Source organism: Perca flavescens, chromosome 5, assembly GCF_004354835.1.
Source record: "Perca flavescens isolate YP-PL-M2 chromosome 5, PFLA_1.0, whole genome shotgun sequence".
NCBI lineage: Eukaryota > Metazoa > Chordata > Actinopteri > Perciformes > Percidae > Perca > Perca flavescens.
In genome coordinates, this window is record NC_041335.1 from 752,501 (window position 1) to 765,564 (window position 13,064).

Genomic DNA, 13,064 nt, shown 5'->3' on the forward strand with positions numbered 1-13,064 from the left:
GTGCAGGGTGAATGCAAACCCAACCAGATGAAAAATACAACAATGTTGCAACTTCACCCCCGAATCGCACCGAGCCCACCGAACTATAGGTGTGAAAGCGTCCTTAATTCAGTCGAAGGACAATGATCCAAGAATGAGTTAATCAGGAGGAATAGTGGAATCAGTAAAGAGCACATAGTGTTCAACAGCACCAACAGCTGTGGGCTATACGCTGAGTGAAGATTGCCAAGGTTACGCTATAGACAAAACACAAAACATACACACATTACTGTATTGGTTATGGTTTACTTTATTTAATATTTGCTGCACATTTCCTCCACATTTTCAGCTTGTTTACAGAAGAACCAAATGTTGGTTAAAGGGTCAGCTGAGTGTGTTGTGCTGGACACAGATACAACAGCTCTCCTGCGTCCTTTCATACAACTCTCATCCAGTTCTGCACCAGGTACCAAAACAGCAAAGAGAAGAGCAGAGCACACTTCCAACTCTCAGTCATCAACGTGTTGTCTTTGCAGCCTGTGAATATATGGAGCCCTTGCTCTGCTTTAAACACGAACAACCGATCAAATAGTTGTGTCTGCTGTATTTGAACTGATCTGTGTCTTTTTCCTCCCCCCAGAAAGTGTTGTTTGCGCTGTGTGCTCTGAACGCTCTGACCACGGCTGTGTGCCTTATGGCTGCCGCCCTGAGATACCTGCAGATCTTCACCGCCAGAACACCGTTCATGGTACGACCACTGCACAGGCAGCTCTGCTGCTGCAAAGCCAATGTTGGCCCTTACCCACAATCCTTCTGCTCGGAGAAATCCAAATTAGAAATAACATATGAGATGATGATGTTACTGTGAATACATCTTTCAGTCTCAGTTTCACACACTGAAATATGAAGCAACAAAAACACTGATCTCTGCGACTCTATTGGCTCCTATTAACTGTTTTCTGTCACAGAGTGAGAAATCAGATGTCTGTAATATCAGCCATAGAGACATTTATGTGATACCTTTTCAAAAATACACCTACCAACAACTCTACAACTAATGAGTAGGCATGGGCTGGTATGAGATTTGGACGGTATCATAACCTTCAGCAAAAATATCACTGTTTCACGGTATTGCAATTACAGCTTTAAAATGTATTACTTTGAAATGTCTGGGTGAAAAAACACTCAATTTCCCCATTGAACACAATGTATTTGATTTTGAAACACACTGCACACTGGCAGGGAGAGGGATTTCTAAACTGCACTTTCTGTCCTCGACGACTCGTAAAACAACAGACATACCGCAGGAACGGTATGACGGAAAATGTTAGTGGTTTTGAAACTGACTTTTTCAAACCGCGGTATACCTTGAAACTGGTAAGCGGCCCATGCCTGCTAATGAGCATGGTTTACTGCTTGCTGTTTATTGATCGCCCCTGGTGATGCAGTTGCTGGTCTTCCTGAGGCCTGTACTACGAAGCAGGATTTGGCGTTAACGAGTTAACTTAAGGCTCAACCCAGGATTTTCTGTACTACGAAGGTGGATCAGTTGTTATCGGGTTCAATCGCCGTGGTGAACACCTAACCTGGTCGGGAGCAGGTTAAGTTAGAGATCAGAGATCAACCGGTGTTAAAGCACCGCCTACTGACCAATCAATAGGTCGATTGATAACGGCGTCACCGTTATTAAAGAAGATCAGGCGGAGCTCGGTGGAGAGAGAGAGAGAGGGAGAGAGAGGGAGAGAGAGGGGTGCACTCATAAAAGTTAAAACATTTAGAGACCAACAACCCCGTTAACATGGGTATTTTTATGAAATATAGCCTATATATTTTAATGGGAGGGAATTGCATATCGGCTTCTTGAGCCGTGTGTCGCCAATCTTTATCGGTTTGAATTATGTTTTAATATTTTTTATTTGCTCTCACGATCGCTTCCCACTGCCAGGGTTGCAACTGAAATAAAAGGCTACAGCAACGACAGTTTATGGAAAGCCCAAGTGTAATTATAGTCAGATCTTGGTCCTGACTGATGGGGAAGTGATATTGGAGTTGTGATTTAAACATCTACAGCGTCGGCTATTTTTTTTTTGTTTTAGGAAGCAGCGACTGTATTGCGTTTTCCCTGGAAAACCGAGTCTGTGTCCTTCATATTTATGTAGAATTATAATTTTCTCTTCTTATATATAAAACATGTGGCTCTGGTAGATGTTTGTGATTGGTCGTGGTGCGCAAACACCGCCTCTTTTATGTGAACGCGCGCGTCTCTAGATTGGACAAACCTGGGTTGACTGAACTAGTTGATAACCAGCGTCGTGACACCGGTTATCCGGGACCGCAGGATTGTTAGGATTAGTGAAGCCGGATTACTGAAAGAAATCCAGGACATGTTGATCTTGCTTCGTAGTACAGGCCTCGGGGGTTCCTAGTATCTCGTTGGTTTAGCCTGCACACAAAGTGACATGTTGTGGTTTTCAGTAAGCAGTTGGGACTGGAGTGCACACATATTAAAATGGTATTGGTCTTCTCATCTCACTCTCCAAAAGAAAGCAAATAAGTATATTTGCCGAAATGTTGAACTATTCCTTTAACAACCCTTCTTTAACATGCACATGCCAGGCTACACTCACCAGCTTCTTCATGCTCAGCTTTAGAGTCTTATCTCACATCCATTTAGTCCTGATCATTTACATCACGTGTCAAACTCGAGGCCCACGGGCCTAATCTGGCCGCTCGCTCATTCTGATCCGGCCCCAATATGAATCTAGGTTCACGATATATGGCAAACTGTTCTTCAATTTGCAATTACGTGACACTCAAAGCAGACTTTGGCAAATTTGCCGACTTTGAAACTCAGAAATTCCCCCCCTTTCCGGCTGTGAAAGAGCTTGTTGTGAGTCAGCTGTGTGGTAGCCTACTTAGAAAATGTAATCATTGCTTTTGCTTGATTTGCTAAATTCTAGGATGGCTTTGGAACTTTTTTGCTCACTTTTTCAGAGCTTTATGTGGACCAAACTTTGAGTGAGGAGACTATATGAGGCATGCAATAATTGAGTCAAAGATATTTGACTTTTTCAATGAAATAAAGGCATGTTAATACACTATACAGTACAGGCCAAAAGTTTGGACACACCTTCTCATTCAATGTGTTTCCTTTTTATTTTCATGACTATTTACATTGTAGATTCTCACTGAAGGCATCAAAACTATGAATGAACACATATGGAATTATGTACTTAACAAAAAAGTGTGAAATAACTGAAAACATGTCTTATATTTTAGATTCTTCAAAGTAGCCACCCTTTGCTTTTTTTGATAACTCTGCAAACCCTTGGTGTTCTCTCAATGAGCTTCATGAGGTAGTCACCTGAAATGGTTTTACCTTCACAGGTGTGCTTTGTCAGGGTTCATTAGTGGAATTTATTCCCTTATTAATAAAAAAGCAAAGGGTGGCTACTTTGAAGAATCTAAAATATAAGACGTGTTCAGTTATTTCACACTTTTTTGTTAAGTACATAATTCCATATGTGTTCATTCATAGTTTTGATGAATTCAGTGAGAATCTACAATGTAAATAGTCATGAAAATAAAAAGGAAACTCATTGAATGAGAAGGTGTGTCCAAACTTTTGGCCTGTACTGTACATGTCTGGCCCTTGGTGCGATTCTCTTTTTCCAGTGTGGCCCTTAGTGACATTGAGTTTGACACCCCTGATTTACATCATCAGCAGGGGGTTCAGCACTTTTTGTCCACGTTCACTTAAAAGCTGTAGAAAGCCCTGAACCCTGAAGGCTTAGGATACCATGTGGACAGTTTGTGCGTAGTCTTTTAATGGTTTGTCTTTAGTTCTAAAGAAGTGCATCTGATTTTCTAACATTTAAAACATTCCTTTGCCTGACACTTCACGCTGTAAAAAAGCTAATAAAAAACATCGCTCTACGTCACGGTGACTCTGTCTATAAATAACTTTTTATTTTTTATCAATAACTTAATGGATGACATTTGCAGATACATATAAAACAAAAGAAACCTACAAAAATGAAAAAAAGAAGTGCGTCTGATATGATAGCGTTGAACATGCTGTGTGATGTCACATGTCCCTGCTCTGTGATAGGACGAGCACAGGGCAACAGTTGAAGAAAGGGAGGAGCCGGCTCAGGTCCCAGACCCAGATGAGTTTGTGGCCCCGGCCCCGCCCCCCTCCTACTTCTCCACTTTCTACTCATACACCCCCCGCCTGGCTCGCCGGTAACACTGTTCTCCATCCTCTGTGTTCTCTCCTTTAGTGTTGCTGTGTCACATTAGCTCGATAGAACACGACTTGGCACTCACTATGTGTTTGACTTGTGTGTTTCAGGATCCTCGGGGACAGCGTGATCCCTCTCCCTCATATCTATGGGGCCCGGATCAAAGGGGTGGAGGTCTTCTGTCCTTTAGACCCCCCACCTCCATATGAGGTTGTTGCTGGAAGCTCCACCAATGCAGTCACACAGGTACACTTTAAATCTGCATCCTTTACCCCGGAGCCCAACCCAGACAGGATATTTTATTTCAGTTTTTTAAAGGTTATAAAAACGAATAACAATATATGGGCAGATAGTATTTGTTAAAGGTTTTTTTTTTTTCAACCTGGACCCTATGTTCCTGTGTTTTTGTGTCTAAGTGACTGATGGGAACAACAATCTCTGACATTGGTCCAGTATTAAACGAGAACGCTGTAATCTGCAGCCACAGCCAATAGACCTTTTTAAAACCGCTTTGAGACCTTTCTGTTTAACCAGAAACAGCTCTGAGGTCCCTAGCACTAAACCCACCAGACTCCATTTCAAAAAACAATACTTTTGTAGATCTGTAAACTATGTGTTTATTTCAACCAAAACTAGAGTTGTGATAGTTGTAAAAGTGGAAAGACAACCCAAAAACGGCTTTTGATGGTTTTATTTTGTTTCTGTCAACTTTGAATGAAGTGTGTTTTTTTACATAGAGTCTGGTGGGTTTAGCAAATGAAATTTTGCAAATGATTTAATGTTTAAATGTCTTTAACAGAAAGGTTGACCTCCTTAGAAATGCTTTCCATGATGTTGTCAGACACTTAATATAATCTGAGTCTGTCAGCGGCAAAACAAGCACTTTTGTGAAGGTAAATACATGCTGGACAATTAACTTACATTGTAGCTTGTTTCTCGGCTGCTGACTGCAGCGATCTCTCTTAATACTGGACCGATGTCAAAGATTGTTGGTCCAGGTTGAAACAAACGGAAGTTCCCCTTTAACGTAAAGACACACAACCTAAAAAACAATCATGATACGGATCTCTTAGATTATTTATTTGTTTAAGAATTGCGACCCAGATACATACTGAACAGGACATTTTAGAGTTGAAAAATCAAGTTACTCTTGAAATGAAGAAACTGATATTAGATGTCTGTTTCCGAGATACATGGCTGCTGATATATCTGCAACAAGGTGATTGTCAGTTAGCTCTTCTTCACACATTGTAGGCCAGAGTTGTTGCATTTACATTACAGCGTGCTGAAAGGACAATACCAGTGTTCTTTTTACCCTTTTAATGTTGTGAACTTAATCATCAGTTTTCAGCACAAATCAACTTTGTTTTTGATCATTAATCCATCACAGTCAACATGCAGTCACCTTCACTTTCTGTCAAAGCTGCATATCTCTCTGGAGTAATGGGCTGTGGTGGATTACCTACCTCAGGGGAAACTTAGTGTGTTTTCTGTTGTCATTTTTGGGTATTTATTTTAAATATTATGTCAACATATATTGTACTGCCCCATGACTAAAACATGCGAGCACATTTGTAAATTGGCAACTTGTCTTTTTAATGAATTCTTGATAGGGCTTCTTTTAGTCACAGACCGAATTGCCTCTAAAGTATCGAGTATCGAAAAATGCCTCGTCATTCATTACCCAATATCAATCCCTAAGGCCGGCTACACACTGGCTGCATGGCGTGAGCGTGGCGTTTCTGTTGCGTGGCGGCTGCGTGGCGTTTTCTACATCTTTCCCCACCAGAAAGGTGTCTGACGCAGCGCTGCTGCTGCTGCTAGCCTTGTCTGTGCACATGGATGTTTCCCATAAACATAAATATATACTGATCTGATTACAGCAAAGACAACGTCGGCAGTATTGACGGCAGAATAAGCTCCAGAATATTTCCTTCTAATAATATTATTAAATAATCAATAATTATTTATTATGTTTTTAAATGACATTTATATCAAAACCTCGAGACTTTCAAACATCAACATGTCATTTATTAAATGTATTTGTGTCAAAATGACATATAAAGATCTTTTCCTATTCTATTTTGCCTGGAAACACTTCCAACACGCTGAAAAATAGGCGTCGGTCCTATTTCTAGCATGCACGCGTTTTCTGAGACGTGCGTGTCACGCAACCTGTTACCATGGGAGCCCAAATAAAAACGGACACACCACGCAGCTGACACGCTCACGCCACACAGCCAGTGTGTAGCCGGCCTAAGGAGTAAATCTCATCAGAGTCAGTGAGCCAATCAGCATGCAGCATGCTTCTACCAAGATCTAATACTGTCTGTGATTGGCTGTCTAATGTTACACGTTGTAGAGACACGCAGGAGAAACTCTACGTTACACAGAGACGGCTCACGTAGTCGGAGCTGGAACATAAATACAAAGATTTGTGCCGTAACGTGTAATTTAATTTATTTTTGTTTTATAAAATTGGTATCGAGAAAAGTATCGTTTACGAACCGGTAACAAAGTCACGGTATTGGCATCGGTACCGGTGTTCTGGCTGTAAAGAGATGCTAATGTCTGTTTCTTTCAGGAGCCAGAGATCGCTCTGACAGAGTTGCCTATCAACCCAACTACCTCGGCACCAGGAGCCTCTGTTGGAGGTAGGACACAGTTCCACACAGCAGGCGGGGAGGTATCTGGGAATCTGTGTACTACCCTCCCATTGGATGATCAGGTGGAACACTTAACCTGAGTTGGTTTTGCACTCGGCCATGGCTAGAATACTCCAGAGAAAACCCCAGAGCAGGGGAAATGAGAGGGGGAAAGGTAGCAGAAGATATTCCTTTTTAAACCAAAACGTAGTGATGGAAATGTAGCCTGAATCTCTAAGTAGAGCTGTAACTGTCAAACCATTTGCTATAAATCATTGATGTGACTCTGACTGATTAATATAGTAATTTTAGTAGTTTTATAAAGAAAGGGTTTAGGTGTTATATGTAAGGCATCACATTCAGACATTTCCAATCGTGACAATGCACCAGCAATTAAAAAACTAAAGTAGTGTATGTAAATTGGTAAAGGGAGTCTTAGACCCGGCTTTCAAAAGTAGAAGTTTGACTTGCAAGAAGAATTCATGAAAACACGTGAGTACAACTTGGCCTTTTGACCTTTTGGTTGTGTGATTTAGGAAGTTTGCTACCAGCCTGTATTTTACATGATAGGAACAATCCGTTCTACACACACCAGTGTGAACAGTGTGCAGCTTCAGCAGGCTTCAGTCATTTAGTCTGCTCCTCTGACGATTCTGCTGGATGGACTCGCTTTGCCATTCGTCCTGTACTCCTCGTGTTCAGGATCCTGACACCTTCAGCTGCCTGTAGCACTCATGTGATCCCTGTCAGATTTGTAAAGCGGTTTCCCTTATGTGTGTGTATTAGCCACACTTGTACTGCATTTTTATAGAAGTATATTTTTACAGCATTTGTGGTGAAGACATCTCTGGGACTGTGTGCTGCATTGTTTTGTTGGAGAATCTCCTGTGTCCTTTGATTTTACGTGTGTGTCAGACACTGCCTTTTGTTCTAATAGCACGTGTGTCTGTCTGTCTTTGGTCTAAGACAGGAGTCCCCAAATGGTATCGGCATCACCGGGCCACTTTCCGCAAGCCAAGCCCCAGCTCCAGTCTCCTCTTCCTCCTCCTTCTCCTTCTCCTCCTCCTCCACAGCCCCCTTCTCCCGCACCTCCCCCCTCTCCAGCTTCGCCCCCCTGGAGGAGAGCAAGGATCCATCGCTCCACCAGCGACCCGGTGTTGATGGACCTTGCTGACAAAGGTTGGCTTTTTTTTTTTTTGCTCGTGTGGAACTATTCAGTCTTTGGAAGTTGGTTCACCAGTGGGAGATGATTTGTGACAGGGCTGTGGGGGACCTCAGACCAAAAAGGTTGGGAACTACTGGATTAGATGATGAGATACAGCAGTGTTTCCTCTATAAATGAGAAGAAGAAAAAAAAATCTTAAAAGAGAAAGAAAATTGGAGAGGATGCACAGGATGAACTAGCTTTATGGATGGTCCTGTTTTAACCACACCTCTTAATAACTGTTTCCATCCACTTTTCAATCAAATGATCTGAAGTTCCCTAAAAACATTCATGTGAGTAAAGCTGGTGAAAGTGTGTAACCATCCAACGGCTTTAAAGCGAATAAAAACCTGTGTGTAATGACGTCACGTGCTGTTTTGCGGTCAAATTTTAAGGTGTTTCCATTAATTTTCACACTGAATTGCTCAACTTCTAAGCTAACATTTGGGAACAAAGTTTATTAGCCAAAATGGATGGCGCCTGGTGGACCTACATGATATAAATGATTAATACTGCACAAGTGGTAATAGTGCCAGCTGATAGTGACATATCAAGCTATAATCAGACAACAATGACCCAATCAAAACATAGCTATGATGATGCAGATGCACGTTATGGCATTTCTCAGATTTAAAATAGCCGTTGTATTTTGCTTGTAAAATAAATTGTAAGTCTGTCGTCTCCTCGTTTGTCTTCTTATATCTGTCTTGTTTCCCTGTGATGTCTGCTGCAGCGCTGAGCAGCAGCGATGCTCCCCAGACCACAGACTCCTCCACCCAGACGTCCCAGCCCGCGCTGGCTGTCTGCGCCCAGGGCCAGGTCACACTGCGACGGGGCAACGGCGACAGGAGGACCCCCCGCCGGCCACGGCCCTCCTCCATGGTGGACTACCAGAGCTACCGACACACACAGCAGCTGGTCAGGAAGATCCTGGAGCAGCCGGCGGCGCAGGGCCTGGCCCCCGAGGTCCAGGAGCTGGTGGACAGCATCCGGAGTGTCCTGCAGTCAGACCAGGAGCACATGGAGGAGGCTGTACGCTGCGCCAGTTACATAGAACAGGTAGGAGTTCACACACACATCTGATACAGACATCAGTGTTGGGGAGGTTTCACATTTGAATATGGTAATAGTCAGTATAGTCTACCTCGAGGACGTTTCATTTCTGGGATTGTTCAGGTGCTGCAGGAAATTCCACCGGATTGTTTCCACTGTATGATATGGGGGAGGAATCACCAGAGGCCTCACGATACAATATCATCACGATACTTATGTCACCATACGATATTGTTGCGATTTTAAACATATTTCAATATTCTGTGATATATTGAAATGTATTACCCTTTTTCCAACTTCAGATTTTTCCCAATTTTAAATGTTGTCCCAAAAAGGAAACTTTGTCAACATCTGCTTTATCTAAAAAGATTAATTTCTCTGTTTGTTCATCTCACTTCAATTTTATTGCTGCAAAATGGGATTGTCTAGCAGATAAACTGACCCACATATACATGTGTAATAATAGATCCATACTTGGCGTCTGTGTATCGATACAGTATTGCCACAGAAACTATCGCGATATTATGCTGTATCCATTTTCCCCCCCACCCCTACTGATGCTCAGTCTGGAGGCTGCAGTTTGTGCTGCTGTTGAACGGTGTTGATTTATACATTGTTATGTTTTTGTCATTTAGCTTACCGTCATTGATATAAATGGAGTAGACAAAAAAACAGAAACTCCTCAGAATAACATTTTGAAGGGCGTAGCGGACACGGAGTACGTGGGGGACATGTCCCCCACACTTTCCATGTCGTTGCCCTCTTTCCCCCACACTTACAGTACATGTCTGAGTTGATTTGAACGCATCATAAGTAGGTGTTACTCAGGTTGCGTCAGTTGATTGATAGACTCATATAGATATAGGCAATAATAAAAAAAAAATTGACTTTATAATAAAATACATTAAAAAAAAATATAGGGAGGAAAACTCATTAAAATATGCAATGATTAAGATACGTATATGATGGAGTAGAATAAATAAAAACATTCCATTTACAGTAGTGGCATTAGAATGTGCCAGAGGTCACTAAATTTGACGGCCAAAACTGATCGCCCCCCCCTCTCCACACACACACAACCCCACACACGTTTTTACAGCACCCCCCTCCAATGTCCATATGAGAAATGGATTCAAACGTAAAAAAAATTCTTATCTTTTTGCATATTGATGACCTCAGTACCACACATTTGGTTCATTGGCGTGCTCCGCCTCCGTGTGGCCAGTTGAGATGTTAGCAGGTCTCCCGTTGGACGAGATGCGGCAGTAAAAACGTATGGAACGGTTTATGGAAATGTCTGTGTTTCCATCAATCATAAATGAAGGTAGGCTACTTGGAATCCACAATTTGGACAATCAAACAAATGGGAGAGGATCTTTCAACAAAACTCATCCTGCTGAACAATCTGTCCCCCTCACTTTTGTATATATACAAATTAGTAAATCATATGTTTGTTCTGTCTATATTTTGAGCTGCCATGCACATTAGTTTCCTGTGTGCTTTCAGGTGTTCACTGACTCCCAGATGGGTCCCGGTCAGCCTAAACCTCCCCAGCAGCCATCAAACAGTTCCTCCCAGACTTTCCCACGCCCCCCACGGAGAAGGCCTGGCCTGCTGCACCTGCAGAGCTGCGGGGACCTCAGCTCCTTCACCTGTCCTACACTCGAGTCCCTGGAACCTCAAGGCAACAGTAGAAAAGTGGTGTCGAGGACAGGGTCCCGCCCAGATCATCCCGAACGCCCCCACAGTCTGATCGGAGTCTTTAGAGAGACGGTGATTTGAAAACCAACTGTATAGAAATATGTTGTATGGCAACACAGATGGATTCTGCTTTATCTGTAGCTAAACCTTGAAACCACTGTGTGTGTGTGTGTGTGTGTGTGTGTGTGTGTGTGTGTGTGTGTGTGTGTGTGTGTGTGTGTGTGTGTGTGTGTGTGTGTGTGTGTGTGTGTGTGTGTGTGTGTGTGTGTGTGTGTGTGTGTGTAGTTTTTTTTTTTTTTTTTTTTATTTTTTCTCAGCTAATACTGTTTTTATGAAATGTGAAATACAAAAACTATGGGTGCCTTGTATTGAAACATGGTACCCAGCATTTAAAGTGCTGTATGCTTTGAGATGTGTGTGTGTGTGGGGGGGTGTTTAGAACATGATGTTATCCAATAGTCAGATGCATTGGCTTAAATATTTTCAGATTTTAATAAAACAGTAATGCTTTCTTAATAATTCCCAACAAGTTCCTTGGATAGAATTTGGCACTAACTATAGGGAAAATAGGAAAGTACTTGAAAGAAAAGTGAATATTCATGCATTATTCATTTGTCCTTGTAAACTTTGTTTTCCTATATGTTGAATTGTTGACACATTTGTAATTATTTCATGTTTAGCTGACCTGCTGTGCACTGACTAAAAGAAAAAAAAAAAGTTTCCATTTTAATTAACATACCATTTTACCCATAATTATTACCAAATTATATAGTTCTTTCAAGTACACGTCTTGGAAATGATTTGATGATTTCAAACCATTTCATAAGGTGTTCCCAGTCACAGTCCCAAGCAGATTCATGCAGCCTCGCCAAGTCAATTGTGGCACTTCCAATGGTGTAAAATGACTTTGGTCTAAAATCTTTGGGGTGTGTGGCCACACGTCATGTGAAGGTAATGATGGCAAAGATTCCCCTGTGTCTGTCCCTGTTAAATATAGCACTAATAGATTTGGTTTAGTTACCTTGAGCAGAGACTGGCTGACGTGAGGCTTTTTTTCATTCACGTTAGTCTATTTAGTGCTTACTGGTAGAATATATTGAAGCTTTCAGAAAAATTCTGTTTGCCAGTCACTAATGTTGGCATAAACCGTATTTACATATTGGAAACTGGTAATTCCCACAATATGTAAAAGCAGTGTAAGAAGCATGTTATATGTTCTGTAAAATCTGTGTGGTTATGGATTTGTTTCTGTAGCTGTCTACTATCACTTACGTTCTCTGTCACAGGACTGGATGATTGTCCTGAGGTCTGAGGGTTTCCCATCGTAACTGATGGTGCACACTGGAGGAGGGACATTGAAAACCTACCTACCTACCGTCCTTTGTGGAATGGGAAATGTGAAGTTTCTGGCAAACAACGAGGGCGAGCTCTCCACCTGGGATTATGCAGCTGCTTCACTGTGGACTGTGGACTGCATTCTCTCTGATCCATATTTGAGGAGGAAGCCAGAGCTCCAACAGTAGCTCTTTGCTGTAGCTGTGACTATGGTTTTAGTTATGGTTATGGCTGCGGTTGTTCATAAGGCTTTGACCACAGCTACAGGAATAGCCAGAATTATAGCATTTGCCATTAATAAAGCTAGAGTTGCATAGCTGTAACCACCGCCGTAGCTACGCTAACAACCCCAGCCCTTTGCGTCAACCACATCTGTAGCCATACCAACACATTTGGTATTTTGGTGGCCAAGCCCTTTTCAATGGCTCGGGAAGTAACCAAATCCTGGAACAGCGTTACATAATTACGATACAGAAATAAGCTAGGTGTTATATTGATTCTTTGGACAACGATATGAGTTTGCTGATATCTTAAAGTCTGGCAAGATACGATTTTGATTTGATTCAATTCAGGTGCCTTCGATCGATATGAGACGATATCATACTTTTTTAAGATTATTTTTTGGGCATTTATTTTTGACAGGACAGATGAAGACACAAAATGGGAGGCGGGGGGGGGATGACATGCAGCAAAGGGCCGCAGGTCAGAGTTGACCTCTATATATGGGCGCCTGCTCTACCAGCTGAGCTATCTGGGTGCCCCGATATCACACATTTAACACAGTTACATTTAGAGCTAAATTGTTAAAGCTAAACTGGATTGCTAGCTTAACTGCTTAAGAAGGTTAATTAGTGAGAATAGATGGAAAAGTGGGAATGGTTTTAATGAGTATGAATTTCATTG

General features: G+C 42.0%; 1 protein-coding gene across 2 annotated transcripts in view; it reads left to right on the forward strand.

Moving 5' to 3' along the window:
* The window catches only part of fam189a2 (family with sequence similarity 189 member A2), a 25,892-nt gene extending 13,065 nt beyond the window's left edge, over window positions 1-12,827 (forward strand). For both annotated transcript variants that reach the window (XM_028578334.1, XM_028578335.1), the window contains 8 exons: window positions 620-727; window positions 4,091-4,224; window positions 4,334-4,469; window positions 6,808-6,877; window positions 7,835-8,047; window positions 8,806-9,131; window positions 10,632-10,898; window positions 12,113-12,827. In XM_028578334.1, coding sequence (XP_028434135.1) covers window positions 620-727; window positions 4,091-4,224; window positions 4,334-4,469; window positions 6,808-6,877; window positions 7,835-8,047; window positions 8,806-9,131; window positions 10,632-10,898; window positions 12,113-12,154 — 1,296 coding nt within the window. In that variant the 3' untranslated portion in view covers window positions 12,155-12,827. The remainder of the gene's footprint in view (window positions 1-619; window positions 728-4,090; window positions 4,225-4,333; window positions 4,470-6,807; window positions 6,878-7,834; window positions 8,048-8,805; window positions 9,132-10,631; window positions 10,899-12,112) is intronic.
* Window positions 12,828-13,064: the final 237 nt, after the last annotated feature.